Source organism: Anolis sagrei, chromosome Y, assembly GCF_037176765.1.
Source record: "Anolis sagrei isolate rAnoSag1 chromosome Y, rAnoSag1.mat, whole genome shotgun sequence".
Classification (NCBI taxonomy): Eukaryota; Metazoa; Chordata; class Lepidosauria; order Squamata; family Dactyloidae; genus Anolis; species Anolis sagrei.
This window is the reverse complement of record NC_090035.1, coordinates 59,165,124-59,184,543: the sequence shown is the minus strand read 5'-3', so window position 1 is coordinate 59,184,543 and position 19,420 is coordinate 59,165,124. Positions and strand designations below refer to the sequence as shown.

Genomic DNA, 19,420 nt, shown 5'->3' with positions numbered 1-19,420 from the left:
CACACGATGGATGATGGGACTTGCAGTACCTTCACTCACTTCCTGACACCTCAGCAACACTCATTCAATGACTGATCAAAACCAAACTTGGCACATAGAGTCCTCATGACCCACCCTACAACCTGGTGCAGTTTGGAAGAGGGTGGACCATGGATAATGGGGCTTGAAGTAACTTCACTCACTTACTGAAACCACTGTGACCCTTATCCAGTGACCAATAAAGACCACACTTGGCACACAGAGCTACCATGTGATGGGACTTACAGTACCTTCACTCACTTCCTGAGACTACAACAACATTCATCCTATTATCAATAAAGATAGTACCATCACTCACTTTCCGAGACCTCTGTGACTTTCATCAAATGACTGATCAAGACCAAACTTGGCACATAGACCTCTCACATCCCACTTTATGCCCTGGTGCAGTTTGGCTGGCAATGGATCATGGATTATGGGACTTGCAGTACCTTCCCTCAATTCCTGAGACCACTGCAAACCTCATCCAATTACCGATAAAGACCAAACTTGGCACACCGAGTCTCCATGATGTACTCTACATCCTCCTGCAGTTTGGAGGAGGATGCACCATGGATGATGGGACTTACAATACCTACACTCCCTTCCTGTAACCATTACAACTGCCAATAATCATGGATCAGGATGACAATTCACACAGAGAGCATGCATGACCCACTCTACATCTTGGTCTGGTTTGGAAGGATTTGGAGATGGGCAATGGGACTTGCAGTCAATTAACTCACTGCCTGAGATGACTGAGACCCTAGCCAATGTCTGATCAAGACCGAACTTGTCACACTGAGCCCCCATGACCCACTCTATATCCTGGTGCACTTTTGAGGAGGACAGACCATGGATGATGGGACTTCAATTACCTCCCCTCCCCTCCCAAGACTGCTGCAACCCTCATCTAATGACCAATCAAGACCAAACTTGGCATAAAGAGCCTCCATGAGCCACTTTACATCCCGGTGCTCTGTGGAGGAGGATGCACAATGGATGATGGGACTTGCACTATCTTCACTCACTTCCTGGGACCTCAGCGACACTCATCCAATGACTGATCAAGACCAAACTGGCCACACAGAGCTCCCATGACCCACTCTCCATCCTGGTGCAGTTTAGAGGAGGATGGACCACAGATGATGGGACTTGCAGTACCTTCACTAACTTCATGAGACCTCAGCGACACTCATTCAATGACTGATCAAGACGAAACTGGCCACACAGAGCTCCCGTGACCCACTCTCCATCCTGGTGCAGTTTAGAGAAGGATGGACCACAGATGATGGGACTCACAGTACCTTCACTAACTTCCTGAGACCACTGCCAGCCATATAAATAACTGATAAAGGCCAAACTTGATACCATATCCCTTTCTCAAATAACCTTGGCAGCGCCGGGTCCCCCAGCTAGTTAATAATATAGTTGAACATAAACACTTCTATTATTATTATTATTATTATTATTATTATTATTATTATTCCTCTTAATGATGAATATCTATATTGAACCATCCAATAATTACAGAAATAATAATAATCTTAATAATAAATACTTCAAATAATAATAACAACCATAATAGGCTTATGTTAACTACTACAACAACAATAATGTTAAAATTAATAATAATAATAATAATAATAATAATAATAACGGCGCTCCATGCAGTCATGCCAGCCACATGACCTTGGAGGTGTCTATGGACAACGCTGGCTCTTCGGCTTAGAAATGGAGATGAGCACCACACCCCAGAGTCAGACATGACTGGACTTAATGTCAGGGGACTACCTTTACCTTTTAATAATAATAAAGGGCCGATTATGAAGGCTGCATATATTAATAACAACAACAACATTAAAGATTGAAACTCCCAATACAAACAACAACAAAAACAACCATAAATACCTGCCAACATTGTGGGAGGCCATAATGTACAATACTTCGGTTGCTTTCCGCCGTACAGTGCTATCTTCATCTGAAAGAAGGCCTTTCAGAGTCTCTAAGAATCCTGCAAATACATATAGATATATTTATAGATATAGACTAGCTTGGCAATGCCTGGGTTATTAGAAAAAGGCAGGTTTCTTTTTTGATATCATGAATGGACTGATTAGAAATTAGTACAGATTCATGGTTTCTGCGGTTTGAAAAAAATCTCTGGATAAGGTAGGTTTTTCCTTAAAAGAGGCTTCTTTTCCCTCAGGAAAGGCCAAAAGAGACAGAATATCCCTCAGAAGATGCCTGTTTTCTCTCAGAAAATGCTCCCAGAATAGCCCCCCTTTTCCTAAGACATAAGCAAAGATGGTGGCTTTTCCCTCAGAAAATACCAAAGGAGGGAGGTTTCCACACAGAAGAGGCCTCTTTTCCCTAACAAAAGGCAAAAGGAGACAGAGTTTTCCTTCAGAAGAGACACCTTTTCCTTCAGAAAAAGTCTGAGGTGGGTTTTCCCTCAGAAGCGGCATCTCTACCCTCACAAACCTCTCTTTTCTCTCAAAAAAAGGCCAAGAGAGAAGGTATTTCCCTCAGAAGAGTCTTCTTTTCCCTCAGAAAAAACTGAAAGAGGCAGGTTCCCCTTAAAAGAGGTCTCTTTTCCTAAGAAACGACCAAAGGAAGTGTGTTTTCCTTCAGAGGAAACCTCTATTTTCTAGTAAAAGATCAAAGGCAGCAGGTTTTCTCTCAAAAAAACACAAAAAGAGGCAGGTTTTCCATCAAGAGAGGTCAATTTTCCCTAAGAAAGGGCCAAAGTAGTTTCCCATGAGAAGACACTTCTTCACCCTCAGAATATTGTACAGGAGGCGAGTTTTATTTATTTATTTATTTACTTTACTTTACTTTACTTGTATACCGCAGTTTCTCAGCCCAACAGGCGACTCAACGCGGTTTACAACAAGGATAAAAAACAATCAACGATATACCATTTAAAACCATAAAAGCATAATATACAGTATTGAACAACCATAGACAACACAATACATCTCATAACTGGAGTCGTGATCCAATCCGTCGTCCAAATTTCCATTCCTGTAATCATCACATTCATTGCACTGTTTAACCGAATGCCCGTTCAAACATCCAAGTTTTTAATCTTCTTCGGAACACCATTAGCGAGGGGGCTGATCTTACCTCCATGGGAAGGGCATTCAACAGCCGGGAGAGTTTTCCCTCCAAAGAGGTTCTTTCCCCCCAGAAAAGACTGAAGGAGGCAGGTTTGTCTCAGAAGAGGCCTCTTTTCCCTAACAAAAGGCTAAAGAATGTGGGATTTCCTTCAGATGAGACCTCTTTTCTTCCAGAAAAGGCCCTTTAACCTCAAAAAAGGCCAAAAGAGCCATGATTTCTCTAAGAAGAGGCCTCTTTTCCCTAAGAAAAGGCTAAGGAATGTAAGTTTTCCTTCAGAGGAGACCTATTTTCTCTCAGAAAAGGCAGGTTTTCTGTCATAAAAAGGCCTCTTAACCCTCAGAAAAGGCCAAAGAAGGCAGGTTTTCCCTCTGGAGAGACATCTTTACCCACAGAACAGGCCAAAGGAGGCGGGTTTTCCCTCCTCTTTTCTTTCAGACAAGGCCGAAAGAGGCAAGATTTTTCTCTTAGAAGAGGCCTTTTTTTCCCTCATAAAAGGCCAAAGGAGACAGGTTTTCTCTCAAAAGAGACATCTTTGTTGTTGTTCATTCATTCTGTCGTTTCCGACTTCGTGACCTCATGGACCAGCCCACGCCAGAGCTCCCTGTCGGCCATCAACACCCCCAGCTCCTTTCAAGGTCAGTCCAGTAACTTCAAGGATGCCATCCATCCATCTTGCCCTTGGTCGGCCCCTCTTCCTTTTACCTTCTACTTTCCCCAGCATAATTGTCTTCTCTAGGCTTTGCTGTCTCCTCATGATGTGGCCAAAGTACTTCAACTTTGTCTCTAGTTTCCTTCCCTCCAGTGAGCAGTCGGCCTTTATTTCCTGGAGGATAGACTGGTTGGATCTTCTCGCAGTCCAAGGCACTCTCAGAACTTTCTTCCAACACCACAGTTCAAAAGCATCTATCTTTCTTCGCTCAGCCTTCCCTAAGGTCCAGCTCTCACATCCGTAGGTAACCACAGAGAACACCATGGCTTTGGCTATGCGGATCTTTGTTGCCAGTGTGATGTCTCTACTCTTTAAAATTTTATCAAGATTGGACATTGCTCTCCTCCCAAGAAGTAAACGTCTTCTGATTTCCTGGCCACAGTCTGCATCTGCAGCAATCTTTGCACCTAGCAATACAAAGTCTGTCACAGCCTCCACATTTTCTCCCTCTATTTTCCAGTTGTTAATCATTCTTGTTGCCATAATCTTGGTTTTTTTTTTTTGTTTAGCTGCAACCCAGCTTTTGTGCTTTCTTCTTTCAGCTTGATTAGAAGTCTCCCCAGCTCCTCCTCGCTTTCAGCCATCAGAGTGGTGTCATCTGCATATCTGAGGTTGTTAATGTTTCTTCCAGCAATTTTCACCCCAGCTTTGCATTCATCGAGCCCCACACATCGCATGATGTGTTCTGCATACATGTTAAAAAGGTTGGGTGAGAGGATGCAGCCTTGCCGTACGCCTTTCCCAATCTTGAACCAGTCTGTTGTTCCGTGGTCAGTTCTGACTGTTGCTACTTGGTCCTTGTACAGATTCCTCAGGAGATAGACAAGGTGGCTTGATATGCTCATCCCACCAAGAACTTGCCACAATTTATTATGATCCACACAGTCAAAGGCTTTAGAATAGTCAATGAAGCAGAAGTAGATGTTTTTCTGAAACTCCCTGCCTTTCTCCATTATTCAGCGGATATTGGCAATCTGGTCTTTCATTCCTCTGCCTTTTCTAAACCCAGCTTGAACATCTGGCAACTCTCGCTCCATGTATTGCTGGAGTCTTCCTTGCAGGATCTTGAGCATTACCTTACTGGCATGAGAAATAAGGGCCACTGTACAGAAGTTTGAGCAGTCTTTCGCATTTCCCTTTTTTGGTATGGGGATATAATTTGATTTTTTCCAGTCTGATGGCCATTCTTGTGTTTTCCATATTTGCTGGCATATGGCATGCATCACCTTGACAGCATCATCTTTTAAGATTTTAAACAGTTCAGCTGGGATCCCACTGTCTCCTGCTGCCTTGTTGTTAGCAATGCTTCTTAAGGCCCATTCAACCTCACTCCTCAGGATGTTTGGTTCTAATTCATTCACCACACCGTCAAAATTATCCTCGATATTATTATCCTTCCTATACAGATCTCTCTTGATCTCTTCAGCTTCTGTTAGGTCCCTGCCATCTTTGTTTCTTATCATACCAATTTTTGCCTGAAATTTACCTCCAATGTTTCTAATTTTCTGGAAGATGTCTCTTGTCCTTCCTATTCTGTTGTCTTCTTCCATTTCCATGCATTGCTTATTTAAAATAGTTCCTTATCTCTTCTGGATAACCTCTGGAATTGCGCATTTAACTGGGCATATCTCCCCTTATCACTGTTTCCTTTTGCTTTCCTTCTTTCTTGGGCTACTTCCAGTGTCTCAGCAGACAACCATTTTGCCTTCTTGATTTTCTTTTCCTTTGGGACGTACTTTGTTGCCGCCTCCTGAATAATGTTGCGGACTTCTGTCCATAGTTCTTCTGGGACTCAGTTTACTAAATCTAGTCCTTCAAATCTGTTCTTCACTTCCACTGTATATTCGCTAGGAATGTTAGTGAGATCATATCTAACTGGTCTGTGTATTTTCCCTGATCTCTTTATTTTTATTCTAAATCGAGACATCTTTACCCTCAGTAAAGTCCAAAGCAGGTAGGTTTTCCCTCAGAAGAGGCCTCTTTTTCCCTTAGAAAAGACCAAAGGACAGAGGGTTTCCCCAGAAAAGATTTCTTTCCCCTCAGAAAAGGTCAAAGGAAGTAGGGTTTCCTTCCGAAGAGGCGTCCCCCCTTTTCTGGGGGGGGGGGGAGTGGTAGGATTTCCTCTTTCCACTCAGAAAATGCTGAAAGATACATGATTTCCCTATGAAGGGGCCAGGAAAAGATAAAAGGATGCAGTTTTTACCTCAGAAACAGCCAAAGGAGGCAGGTTTTCAATCAGAAGAGGCCTCTTTTTTCTAAGACAAGGACAAAGAATGTTAGTTTTCCTTTAGAAGAGACCTCATTTTTCAGAAAAGACTAAAGGAGGTTTTCTCTCAGTAGAGACATTCTTACTCTCAGAAAAGGCCCAAGGAAGTGACCTATTTTTTTCTTAGAACAAAGGACAGAGGTTTACCCCCAGAAAATGCAAAAAGATGCAGAATTTCCATCAGAAGAGGCCTCCTTTATCTCAGAAACGACTGAAAGAGGCAGGATTTCATCTTTTCCCACAGAAGCAAAGAGGCAGATTTTCTGCGAAGAGGCCTCTGTTCCTCCCTGAGGAAAAGCCTCTTTACCTTCAGTAAAGAGGAAGGGTGGTGGGTTTTCCCCAGAAGATGCCTCTTTTTCCTCAGAAAATGCCAAGGGAGGCAGTGTTTCCCTCAGAAGAGGCCTTTTTCCCTCAGAAAAGGATGAGAAGAGCATGATTTCCTTCAGAAGAGGCCTTTTTTCCCTAAGAAAAGGTCAAACCAGTTGAGCTTTCTCTCACAAGTAGCCCTTTCCCCCTTAGAAAAGACCAATGGTCAGAGGTTTCTCCCCAGAAAAGGTTTTTTAACCCTCAGAACATGCCAAAGGTGATGGGTTTCCCCTCGAAAGAGGCCTTTTTTTCCCTCAGAAAAGGCTGAAAGTGGCAGTGTTTCTCTCAGAAGAGGTCTCTTTTCCCTAAGAAAAGGCCAAAGGATGTAGATTTCCCTTCAGAAGAGACCTCTTTTCCCTGAAAAAGTTCAAAGGACGCAGGTTTTTTCTCAGAAGAGTCCTCATTTTTCTTTAGAAAAGACCAAAGGACAGAGGTTTCACCCCATAAATACCCCTTTTCCCTCAAAACAAGCCAAAGGAGGCAGGTTTCCCCTCCAAAGAGACCTTTATCTCAGAAACGGCTGAAAGGGGCAGGATTTCTTCTTTTCCCACAGAAACACTGGAAGATGTAGGATTTACCTAAGAAGAAGAAGCCTCTTTTCCCTCAGAAAAGTCCAAAGGAGGAAAGCTTCCCTCAGAAGAGGCCTCTTTTCTCTCAAAGGCCAAAGGAAGTGGGGGGTTTTCTCAAAAAAGTCCTCTTTTCCCTCAGAAAATCCTGAAAGATGCCAGATTTCTGTCAAAAAAGCCTCTTTTTCCCTTAAGAATGACCAAAGCACAGAGGTTTTCCCCCCAGAAAAGGTTTCTTTCCCCATAGAACTGACCAAAGGAGGCAGATTTTCCCTCCAAAGAGGCATCTTTTCCCTTAGAAAAGTCTGTGTGAGATAGGATCTCCTTTTTTCCCTCAGAAAACACAGAAAGAGGAAGGATTTCCCTTAGAAGGGGGTTCTTTTCCCTCAGAAAAGGCCAAAGGAGGTGGGTTTTCCCTCAGAAGATGACTCTTTTCCCTCTTAAAAGACCAAAGGAGGAAGATTGCTTCAAAAGAGTCTCTTTACCATCAGTAAAGGTCTAAAGAGGCAGGTTGCCCCTCAGAAAAGGCCTCTTTTCCCTAAGAAAAGGCCAAGGGAGAAGGGTTTTCCCTCTGAAAATTTACCTTAGAAAAAGCAGGTTCTCCATCAGAAAAAGCCTCTTAACCCTCAGAAAAGCCCAAGGGAGATGGGTTTTCCTTCAGAATAGGCCTCTTTCCCCTCAGAAATGGCTGAAAGGATTGAGGGAAAACCTACTTAATCAAAACTTTGGCAACTTAATTATTGTCGGAGATTAATTATTTAATTAATACTAAGATGGACAAATCAGCACAAAAGAAAAAATCAGACTCCAAATCAAACCAGCTTCCCAAAACATTCCTGAACTTAAAAGAAGAATTTAATTTAAATGACTTATGGAGGGCGACACACCCTAAAGATAAAGATTTCACTTTCCTTTCAGACCGACATCAATCATGGTCCAGGATTGATATGGTCTGGGCTTCCAATACAATACAAAAACAGCAAATATAAAAATCCTACCAAGACTATCATCAGATCATTGCCCAATAGAATTAATAATAAATGAAGTAAAGAGGAACTACAGGTGGAGACTAAATGATAATCTCTTAAAATCAGAAGAAGATGTAAATAAAAACAAAGAACTTTTAAGGGAATACTTTCTAATAAATGCTTTTAAAGAAACCCCTCTACAAACTGTTTGGGACGCTAGTAAGGCAGTGATGCGGGGCCACCTTATTAAACAAAACTCATATAAATCAAAACTAAAGAAACAAAAAATGGACAAAATAACTCAGGAAATTTGCCTGCTAGAAGGAAAGTTAAAGCAAAATCCTTCGGACAAAAATACAAAACGAGAATTAAAAGCCTGGATTTCCCAGAGGGAAAAACTAGAATCAGAACAATTAGCCAAACAACTTAGATTCACGAAGCAGAGAGACTTCCAATACGCCAATAAGCCAGGCAGGTGGCTTTCTAGGAAAGTTCAGCAGAGAAAACAAATGATAACAGAAATAGAAGCAGAGGGAAAACACCATACAAAAGAACAGGACAGAATAAAACAATTCCATAAATACTACCAAAAACTTTACGCTAGGGATAGTATAAAAAAAGAAGACATTATGTCCTACCTGAATAAACAAAATTTACAGAAAATATCAGAACAGCAAAGATTAAGTTTAAATAAAGAGATCACAGAAGAAGAAATTAAAAATGCAATCAAAAAAATGGACGGATACAAAGCCCCAGGCCCTGACGGCTTTACGGCTGTTTACTATAAAGTGATGATAGAGGAAGTAACGCCATTCCTCCTGAAAATAATGAATGGAATCCTAAGTGAATGACAGGCTCCCCCTGACTCGTGGAAATCAGCATATATCACAATGTTGCACAAGGAGGGACAAGACCCGAGGGATGTAAAGAACTATAGACCCATCTCCCTCCTAAATGTTGACTATAAAATCTTCGCCAGCATACTTGCGAAAAGACTAAAGCTATTTCTAAGGGATTGAATAAAAGAGGAACAGGCAGGTTTCCTCCTGAACTGGCATATTAGGGATAATGTAAGAATCATTCTCAATACCATTGAATACTACGAAAGAAACAGCCAAAATGAGCTCGCCTTACTTAGCCTTGACGCAGAAAAGGCATTTGATAATCTCAATTAGGATAATCTGAAACTACTAATTAGGGAATTAGATCTCAGCTGCCATTTCTGCGATTTATGACATCCAAGAAGCCGAGATTATAATAAACACACAAGAATCCAGGCCCTTAAAGATAGGCAAGGGCACAAGGCAGGGATGCCCGCTGTCCCCCTTTTTATATTGTGCTTAGAAATCCTTCTGAACACTATAAGGGATGACCCAGACTTAAGAAGCATCAAAATAAACAGGGAAAACTATAAAACAAGAGCCTTCGCCGACGACATAATTTGTATCATCAACAATCCCATAGAAACAATCTCCAAATGGAAAACAAAAATCGAAAATTTTGGTAAAATAGCAGGCTTGAAAATAAATTTTAAAAAGACTATGATACTAACTAAAAATATATCGCAGAAAAGAAGAGCTTTCTAAATTAATGGAATTCCAGGTAACAGAAAAAATAAAATATCTAGGATTGACACTGACAGCCAAAAGTTCCCAACTGCTGAAGAATAACTACGAACATAAATGGAAGGAGATAAAGAAAGACCTAGACAATTGGAAAAACCTCAAACTATCCCTATTGGGTCGAATTTCAATTATTAAGACGAACGTCCTACCAAAGATGCTTTTTCTCTTCCAATCTCTACCAATAATCAAAAATTTAAAAATTTTCAACACGTGGAACAAAGACATAAGTTTGTATGGCAGGAGAAAAAGCCTAGAATAAAACGTTTTATACTAATTGACGAGAAAAAAGAGGTGGATTCGGCCTTCCGGATTTAAGGTGCTACTACGAAGCCTGTGGACTTACATGGATAAGGGATTGGTCGTTACTAAAAAATAGAAATTTACTAACTTTAGAAGGTGCCGACTTGAGACGGTGCTGGCACGCCTACCTATACTATGACAAAACTAAGATCGAAAAGAACTTCAATAACCATTATGTAAGAGCGGGGCTTATAAAAATCTGGGAAAGATATCAAAAGAGACTATACAATAAGACCCCACTCTGGCTTTCATCCTTAGAAGCATTTGATAGGAGAGAATTAGGTTGGCAACTCTGGCCCACATACCGGGACAAATATAAACTCAAGGAAGAGAAGGAAATTAGAGAGATCTACCCCCAACTTATCATGGCTAAATTATAGACAAATGGCAGACCATTATAGAAAGGATAAAGACTCAGATTTCATAGACCAAGATGGCTTTTGGGACACCATCATGAAGTCAAGTAACAAGCTAACCACAAAATTATATTAAATTTTTTTAGAATGGGCAACCGAAACGGAACAAATAAAAGAAACAATGATAAAATGGTCACCAAAATATAGGTCACCAAATAGAACTAAATAAATGGGAGAAACTCTGGAACCAAAAAATGAAATATACTTATTCACACAAACTAAAAGAAAATCTATTCAAAATGATACACAGATGGTACCTAACTCCCCAAATAATTTCAAAATGCTATGGAAATACATCGAATAAATGCTGGAAGTGCGATCAACAGATTGGGACTTTTTCCACATTTGGTGGAGTTGTCCAAAAACAAAAGGATTCTAGAGCACAATTCACAACGACATACAAAAAATATTAAAAATTCAAATAAAAAAAGACCCAGAGTTCTTCTTATTAGGAATGCTCGGTTTGGAGGGAGAGAAAAACAAAGAAAAACTATTTCATTATTTAACAACTGCAGCCCGGGTCGTGTATGCTAGAAAATGGAGACAGATTGAGACACCTCAAAGAGAAGACGCACAATAAAGTAATGGACATAATGAGTATGGATGAATTAAATTATTGGATAACACCTAATTATGGAATCCCAAGGAAACCCACAAACTGGGATCCGGTTAAAGAACATTTCAAGCAATGGAAAATAGATATTATATACTAACAAGAGTTTGTTGTTGTTCATTCGTTCAGTCGTCTCCGACTCTTCGTGACCTCAAATCACAACTATATATATACATATACGGAAGGAATGACATAGAAGTAATTAAGGTATTGTCGAAGGCTTTCATGGCCGGAATCCATGGATTGTTGTAGGTTTTTCCGGGCTATATGGCCATGTTCTGGAGGCAATTTTTCTCCTGACGTTTCGCCTGCATCTATGGCAAGCATCCTCAGAGGTAATGAGGTCTGTTGGAACTAGGAAAAATGGGTTTATATATCTGTGGAATGACCAGGGTGAGACAAAGGACTTTTGTTTGCTGGGGCTAGCTGTGAATGTTTCAGCTGATCACCTTGATTTGCATTCAATGGCTTGGAAGCGCCGGGGGGGGGGGGGGGGGATATTTTGTTGAGAGTGATTTCATGTGCCTGTTTGTTTCCCCTCTGTTGTTTTGCTGCTGTAATTTTTGAGTTTTTTAATACTGGTAGCCAGATTTTGTTCATTTTCATGGTTTCTTCTTTTCTGTTGAAATTGTCCACATGCTTGTGGATTTCAATGGCTTCTCTGTGTAATCTGACATGGTAGTTGTGAGAGTGGTCCAGCACTTCTGTGTTCTCAAATAATATGCTGTGTCCAAGTTGGTTCATCAGGTGCTCTGCTATGGCTGATTTATCTGATTGGAGTAGTTTGCAGTGCCTTTCATGTTCCTTGATGCGTGTCTGGGCGCTGCGTTTGGTGGTCCCTATGTAGACTTGTCCACAGCTGCATGGTACACGATAGACTCCTGCAGAGGTGAGAGGATCCCTCTTGTCCTTTGCTGAATGTAGCATTTGCTGGATTTTCTTGGTGGGTCTGTAAGTGGTTTGTATGTTGTGTTTCCTCATCAGTTTCCCTATGCGGTCAGTGGTTCCCTTGATGTATGGCAAGAACACTTTTTCTCTGGGTGGATCTTCATCTTTACTCTCGTGGTTTGTTCTCGGTTTTGCAGCTGCTGATCCGCCTTGATCCATCTGGCAGCGAAGCTGATCTGTGATGGCAACTAGCACAGTCTCCGCCCCATGCCCTATGGAAGCCAGACTGGAAGGGATCAAGTCCGGCTGTGTCATTAATAAACTGCTGCAACTGTTCCACTGCTGCCCTCTCAACCACCTTGCCCAGAAACGGAAGGTTCAAGATGGGGTGGTAGCTAGAGGGAACCGAACGATCTAAGTCTGGTCACAGCGGAAATAATGTAAAAGGATTCTGCAGCCTGTCGGTATAGAGGTCTGTGAGCAGGTTTTCACTATTTTGATAAAGCGCTTGCATTCCTCAGGGATTGGCGCAACTGGTATGATCATGCCATCTAACATGTCTGAGAATTTAGTCCAATCTGCCTTTCTGAAGTTGAATCTTTGTTTAAATTGAACTTCCTGAGGTCTTATAGTTGGGAACAGCTGGCATACTATTGGTCGATGCTGTGTGTTTGGTATTGGTGGTCCCATTGATTTAATGCATTGCTGCAAAATGCTATCGCTCACAAATAAGAGGTATGGGTTATTGGTGCCATCTCCCACTGTTGTAGGATGGTGAGAGTTTACTATTATGAGAGTGATAGTTTGTGCAGTTCAGCCCAGGAAAGGACAGCTTCCTCATTTTTATCTTCTTGAGGATAAAATGGTATGGCTGTTAAAGTCACCAATGACTACCACCCTTTGGTACCTATCAAAGTTCTTGGGGGAGGAGAAACAAAACTCTTCATTTGGGGGCTTGTATAACAGAGGTAATTGTGACATTATTAAGCTATACTGTTATAAGCTCTATAATGTTTTCTTCAGTGTTGTGGGTACTGCCGACTTGGAGGCCTGGTTTTACAAAGATAGCACTTCCATACTTCGCATGTGGTCTTTCCGCTACTAAGATCATTCCTGGAACTTTGGTCGTTTCTGTTGTTTGTCCCTGTATGTTTCTTAGACACACAGCACATCACATTTCTTAGCACAGTTCATAAGAGCAGTTGTTCTTTGTCAGCTGACATGTCTTCAATGCTGATTGATATTATTGTCATGGTTGGTTTGCTTGTTTGGTTGCATACTGCAAGTCACTTCTGGAGTAAGAGAATCAGTCATCTATGAATACGTTGCCTGGATGTCTTGCAATCTTGCAAGGAGACTTCTCTCATGTCCCCAAGATTTCCCTCTGAAGATGCCTCTTTTCCATCAGAAAACCATAGAGGTAGCCTTCCCCTGAGAAAAGATTCCTTCTTCAGAAAAGGCCTAACCAGGCAGGATTTCCCTCAGAAGAGGGCTCTTTTCCCCCAGAAAACACAAAAGGAGGTAGAATTTCCTTCAGAAAATCTCATTACCCTCAGACAAGGCCAAAGGAGATGGGTTTTCCCTCAGAAAAAGCCTCTTTATCCTCAGAAAATGTAAAACAAAAAAGGCTCTTTGCCCTCAGAACAGGCCAAAAAAGGCAGGATTTTCCTAAGAAGAGGCCTTTTTACCTTCATAGAAGGTCCAAGCAGGCAAGATCTTCCTCAGAAAACATTTATTTTCCCTCACAAAAAACTGAAAGAGAGAGGATTTCACACATAAGAGATATTTTTCCCCTGATAAAATGCCAAGAAAACAGATTTTCCCTCAAAAGACATCTGTCTGCCATCATAAACAGCCAATGATGCAAAATTTCCCTAAGAAGAGGTCTCATTTCCCTTAGAAAAAAAGCCAAACAAGCAGGATTTCCCTCAGAAGAAGTCTCTTTTCCTATAGATAATGCCAACAGAGGCAGGATTTCCCTCAAAAGAGGCCTCTTGGCTCTTAGAAAAGGCCAAAGGAGGTGAGTTTTCCTTCAGAAGAGACCCCCCCCCTCCCCCCAGAAAAGATAGGAGGCAGGTTTTCCTTCAGATAAAGCCTCTTTAACTTCAGAAAAGGCCAAAGGAGGTGGAATTTTATCTCAAAAAGAGACTTCTTTTCCCTCACAAAAGGCCATTTTAACTTCAGAAAAAGCCAAAGGAGGTGGGCTTTTCCTCAGCAGAGGCCTCTTTTCCCTCAGCAGAGGCCTCTTTTCCCTCAAAAAAGGCTGGATGACAAGGCAGAATTTCCTTCAGAAGAGGCCTCTTTCCCATCAAAAAAACAGCAAAAGAGGCAATATTTCTCTAGGAAGATGCCTCTTTTCCCTCAGAAAAGGTCAAAGGAGGAAGGCTTTTCTCAGAAGCAGCCTCTTTTCCATCAGAAATTTCAAAAAGATGCAGGATTTCACTCAGAAGAGGCCTCTTTTCCGTTAGAAATTGACTAAGGAGGGAGGTTTCCCTTCAGAAAAGGCCTATTTACCATCAGAAATTGCCAAAAGATACAGGATTATCCTCAGGAGATGCCTCTTTTCCCTCTGGAAAATCTAAAGGAGTCAAGTTTCTCTCAAAAGAAAACTTTTGCTTTCAGAAAAGGACAAAGGAGGAAGTTTCCCTAAGAAAAACCCTTTTCATTCAGAAAAGGCTAATGAAAGTACTCCCCCCCCCCCCCCCAGAAGAAACCTTCTTAACTGCATAAAAGGCCAAGGGAGGCCTCTTTGCTCTCAAAAAATGCCCAAGGACTGAAGTTTTCCCTCAGAAAAGGCCAAAGGAGGAGGGTTTTCCCATCAAAAGACACTTTTCCCTCAAAAAAAGGTCGAATGAGGAAGGATTTCCCTCAGAATCATAGAATCAAAGAGTTGGAAGAGACCTCATGGGCCATCCAGTCCAACCCCCTGCCAAGAAGCAGGAATATTGCATTCAAATCACCCCTGACAGATGGCCATCCAGCCTCTGTTTAAAAGCTTCCAAAGAAGGAGCCTCCACCACACTCCGGGGCAGAGAGTTCCACTGCTGAATGGCTCTCACAGTCAGGAAGTTCTTCCTCATGTTCAGATGGAATCTCCTCTCTTGTAGTTTGAAGCCATTGTTCCACGTCCTGTGTCCTAGTCTCCAGGGAAGCAGAAAACAAGCTTGCTCCCTCCTCCCTGTGGCTTCCTCTCACATATTTATACATGGCTATCATATCCCCTCTCAGCCTTCTCTTCTTCAGGCTAAACATGCCCAGCTCCTTAAGCCGCTCTTCATAGGGCTTGTTCTCCAGACCCTTTATCATTTTAGTCGCTCTCTTCTGGACACATTCCAGCTTGTCAATATCTCTCTTCAATTGTGGTGCCCAGAATTGGACACAATATTCCAGGTGTGGTCTAACCAGAGCAGAATAGAGGGGTAGCATTACTTCCTTAGATCTAGACACTATGCTCCTATTGATGCAGGCCAAAATCCCATTGGCTTTTTTTGCCGCCACATCACATTGTTGGCTTATGTTTAACTTGTTGTCCACGAGGACTCCAAGATCTTTTTCACACGTACTGCTCTCGAGCCAGGCGTCCCCCATTCTGTATCTTTGCATTTCGTTTTTCCTGCCAAAGTGGAGTATCTTGTATTTGTCACTGTTGAACTTCATTTTGTTAGTTTTGGCCCATCTCTCTAATTTGTCAAGATCATTTTGAATTCTGCTCCTGTCCTCTGGACTATTGGCTTTCCCTCCCAATTTGGTGTCGTCTGCAAACTTGATGATCCTGCTTTCTAACCCTTCATCTAAGTCATTAAAAAAGATGTTGAACAGGACCAGGCCCAGGACGGAACCCTGCGGCACTCCGCTCGTCACTTCTTTCCAGGATGAAGAGGAAGCATTGGTGAGCACCCTCTGGGTTCGTCCATTTAACCAATTACAGATCCACCTCACCGTAGATTTGCCTAGCCCACATTGGACTAGTTTCCTTGCCAGAAGGTCATGGGGGACCTTGTCGAAGGCCTTACTGAAATCCAGGTAAGCCACATCCACGGCATTCCCCGCATCTACCCAGCTTGGAACTCTATCGAAAAAGAGATCCGATTAGTCTGGCATGACTTGTTTTTGATAAATCCATGTTGACTATTAGCAATGACCGCATTTGTTTCTAAGTGTTTGCAGACCACTTCCTTAACAATCTTTTCCAGAATCTTGCCTGGTATCGACGTGAGGCTGACCGGACGGTAGTTGTTTGGGTCATCCTTTTTTCCCTTCTTGAAGATTGGGACCACATTGGCCCTCCTCCAATCTGCTGGAACTTCTCCTGTTCTCCAAGAACTCACAAAGATGGTTGCCAATGGTTCCGAAATGACTTTCGCTAGTTCAATACTCTTGGGTGTAGTTGATCTGGCCCTGGGGACTTGAACTCATTTAGAGCGGCCAGGTATTCCTGTACGACTTGTTTCCCAATTTGGAGTGGGATGTCTTCAAATCCCTCATCCACTCCGTCTTGCTGAGGTTGAAGATGACTTTCTTTTTGTGAGAAGACCGAGGCAAAGAAGGTATTAAGTAATTCTGCCTTTTCCCTATCTCCTGTCAGCATTGCCCCATCTTCTCCTCGAAGAGTCCCAATCGCCTCCTTGTTTTTCCTTTTTCTATTGACATAAGAAAAGAATCCCTTTTTATTGTTTTTAATGTCCCTGGCAAGCCTGAGCTCATTTTGTGCTTTAGCCTTGCGGACCTTTTCCCTACAGGTGTTGGCTATTTGTTTGAATTGAAGATCATTCTTTTCCCTCAGAAAATGCCCAAGGAAGACTTCATTCCAGAAAAGGCATCTTTACCATCAGAAAAGGCCAAAGGAGACGGGTTTATCCTCAGAAAAGGCCTCTTTTTCCTCCTAAAATGCCAAAAGCGGAAGGATTTTCCCTAGAGGATGATTCAGATAATGCCCAAGGGGGAGGGCCACCTCAGAAATTATCTCTTTACCATTAGAAAAGACTAAGAAAGTCGGGTTTACCTTCAAAAGTTTCATTTTTTTTCCTCAGAAAAGGCTAAAGGAAGTAAGTTTTCTTTTGAAGCTAACTCTTTCCCATCAGAAAAATCTAAAGGAGTTGTGTTTTCTCTCAAAAGAAGCCTCTTTTTTTTTCAGAAAAGGCCAAAGGAGGGACGTTTCCCTAAGAATTGGCTTATTTTCTTTCAGAAAAGGCTAGCAAAAAGACATTTTCTCCTATTTTCCATCTGAAAAGACCAAAGGAAATCTGTCCCCCCCCCCCCCCCCGAGAAGATGCCTTTTTCCCCTCAAAAATTGCAAAAAGAGGCGGAATTTATCTCAGAAGAAGCCTTTTCCCTCAGAAAAGGCCAGGAGGGAGGTTTCCCCTCAGAAAAGGCCTCCTTATCATCAGAAAAGGCCAAAGGATGTCTCTTTACCCTCAGAAATTGCCAAAAGAGCCAATTAGTTGTGTGATCCTTTTTTGAGGGGCTTTGGAAGTCATGGGTGGGGTTCATGGGTGGGGGGATGAGAAATGTTAAGGTATAATTAACTGTACAGCCAAGTTTGGTTGTTTATATGTTTAACCAGCATTGAATGTATTTCTTATTTATTTATTTACCTTACTTATATACCGCTGTTCTCAGCCCGAAGGCGACTCACAGCGGTTCACAACAAATACGAACAGCAAAAATTCAGTGCTACAGTATAGAAACAGTTAACAACCTAATACATTACACAATTAATAAACAGTTACTACAATACCCTTTCACTGTCGTCTCATCAAAAACATGTTCCAGATTTGTCATCCAATTGCATATTTTCTTTTTTTCATGTTTTCTCTTAGTTTATTGTTTTTACTTTATTTGTTTCCTATATACACTACAAAACAATAAAAAAATTAAAAGGGATCTCTTTACTTTCAAAAAAAAGACAAAGGAGTTGGGTTTTCCCTCAAAAGATTTGCTTTTTTTCCCCTCAGAAAAGGCCTCTTATCATCAGAAAAGGCCAAAGGAGGCCTCTTTCCCCTCAGAAATTGTCAAAAGAGGCAGGATTATCCCCAGAAGATGCTTCTTTTCTCTTGAGATGAACAAAGGAGGAAGATTTTACGTCTGAAGAGGCCCCTTTACTCTCAAAAAAGGGCAAAGGAGTTGGGCTTTCCCTCGGAAGATTCATTTTTTCCCCTTAGAAAAGACCAAAGGAGGTAAGTTTTCTTTCAGAAGAGTCATCTTTTTCCTCAGAAAAAATTTAAGGAATCACGTATTCTCTCAAAAGCAGCCTCTTTTCTTTCAGAAAAGGCCAAAGGAAGGAAGTTTTCCTAAGAAAAGACATCTTTCCCTCAAAATGTGATAAAAAGCACATTTTTTCTCAGAAGAAACTTTCTTAACCACATAAAGGCCAAGAGATGCAGATTTCCCCCTCCAAATAAGCCTCTTTTCTCAGAAAATGTCAAAAGAGGCAGGATTTCTCTCAGAAGAGGCTTTTTCCCTCAGAAAATGCCTCTTTATCATCAGACATGGCCAAAGGACACATCTTTTCTCTCTAAGAAGCCTCCTTAACCTCGTAAAAGGCCAAGGGATGCCTCTTTACTTTCAAAAAAGGCTTAAGGGTTCGGATTTTCCCTCCAAAGAGGCATCTTTTCCCACAAAAAAGGCCAAAGGAGAAGGATTTTTTCCCCAGAAAAGGCCAAAGGTAGCTTTCCCCTCACCTTGGTTAATGGCCTCATAAGCGTGTTCTGGGTCATGGACCAGGTCACATAACGCCATTAAGGCCCTTTGTCGGGTCAGTAATTCGACATCTTGAAGCTCTTCATTTAGTTTAGGAAGCGCCCTTCGGCCGAAAGCAATGGGTGCCTTAGTAGAATCAATGTCCGGAGGCAACTTGGAAGAAATACGAGGCAGAGCCATCTCTGAAACCCATCCACACTAACGTGTCTTTTTGCAAAACCTTTTTTACCCCTTCCAATACGGGTTTTGGGCCCCAATACTATTGAAATATTCTTCTAAGTAGCGCCTTAAAGTCGTGCCTCTTTGTTCCCGGCTCCAAATTCAATAGGAATCAAAATAATAAAATAATTCATGCAAAGTGCCCAAACACGTATTTCCTTTTAACCAAAATATGATGGTATAAGAGCTTTGGCTTCCAAACACGTGTCTCTGCTTAAACGCTCAGGCCGCGTTGTGGAACGGGAAGCTCAAAACTCAAGACACGTGTATTTTAAAGGCAAGAACTTAAAAATTAAAAATCGGCTTCTTAAAAATCAGAGGCCGAGACTGCGGTTGCTAAGTGACGTAGCCCCGCCCTTTTGCGCTCAGAAGGAGGCGGGGCGGAAACAAGCTCCACCCTCTCCAGTGTGACATCACGGACCGTTATATTTTTCGATGGTACTGCAGCGCAGAGGTGCTTTCCCTTCAAAGGGAGCTGCAAGAAAAGGGGGCCAGGGTGGGGGAGGGGGTTCTGGGAGACTCAGCAGCGCAAGTGCAGTACCATTTCGATATCAAAACTGTCCCCTACCAGAGTTTGAAGGGGTTTTGAGGCTTTTCCATTCTAAAAGGGGAGGAGGTGTCCTCATAGCTATTTGGGGTGGTGG

The 19,420-nt window shown here is 42.0% G+C and overlaps 1 protein-coding gene across 1 annotated transcript in view; it reads right to left on the bottom strand.

The window, feature by feature from the left end:
- Window positions 1-18,737, bottom strand: part of RSPH14 (radial spoke head 14 homolog) — a 231,581-nt gene extending 212,844 nt beyond the window's left edge. The window contains exons 1-2 of the mRNA XM_067461384.1: window positions 18,539-18,737; window positions 1,930-2,032 (exon numbers count right to left, since the gene is read on the bottom strand). Coding sequence (XP_067317485.1) covers window positions 1,930-2,032; window positions 18,539-18,737 — 302 coding nt within the window. The remainder of the gene's footprint in view (window positions 1-1,929; window positions 2,033-18,538) is intronic.
- Between the last annotated feature and the right edge of the window lie 683 nt (window positions 18,738-19,420).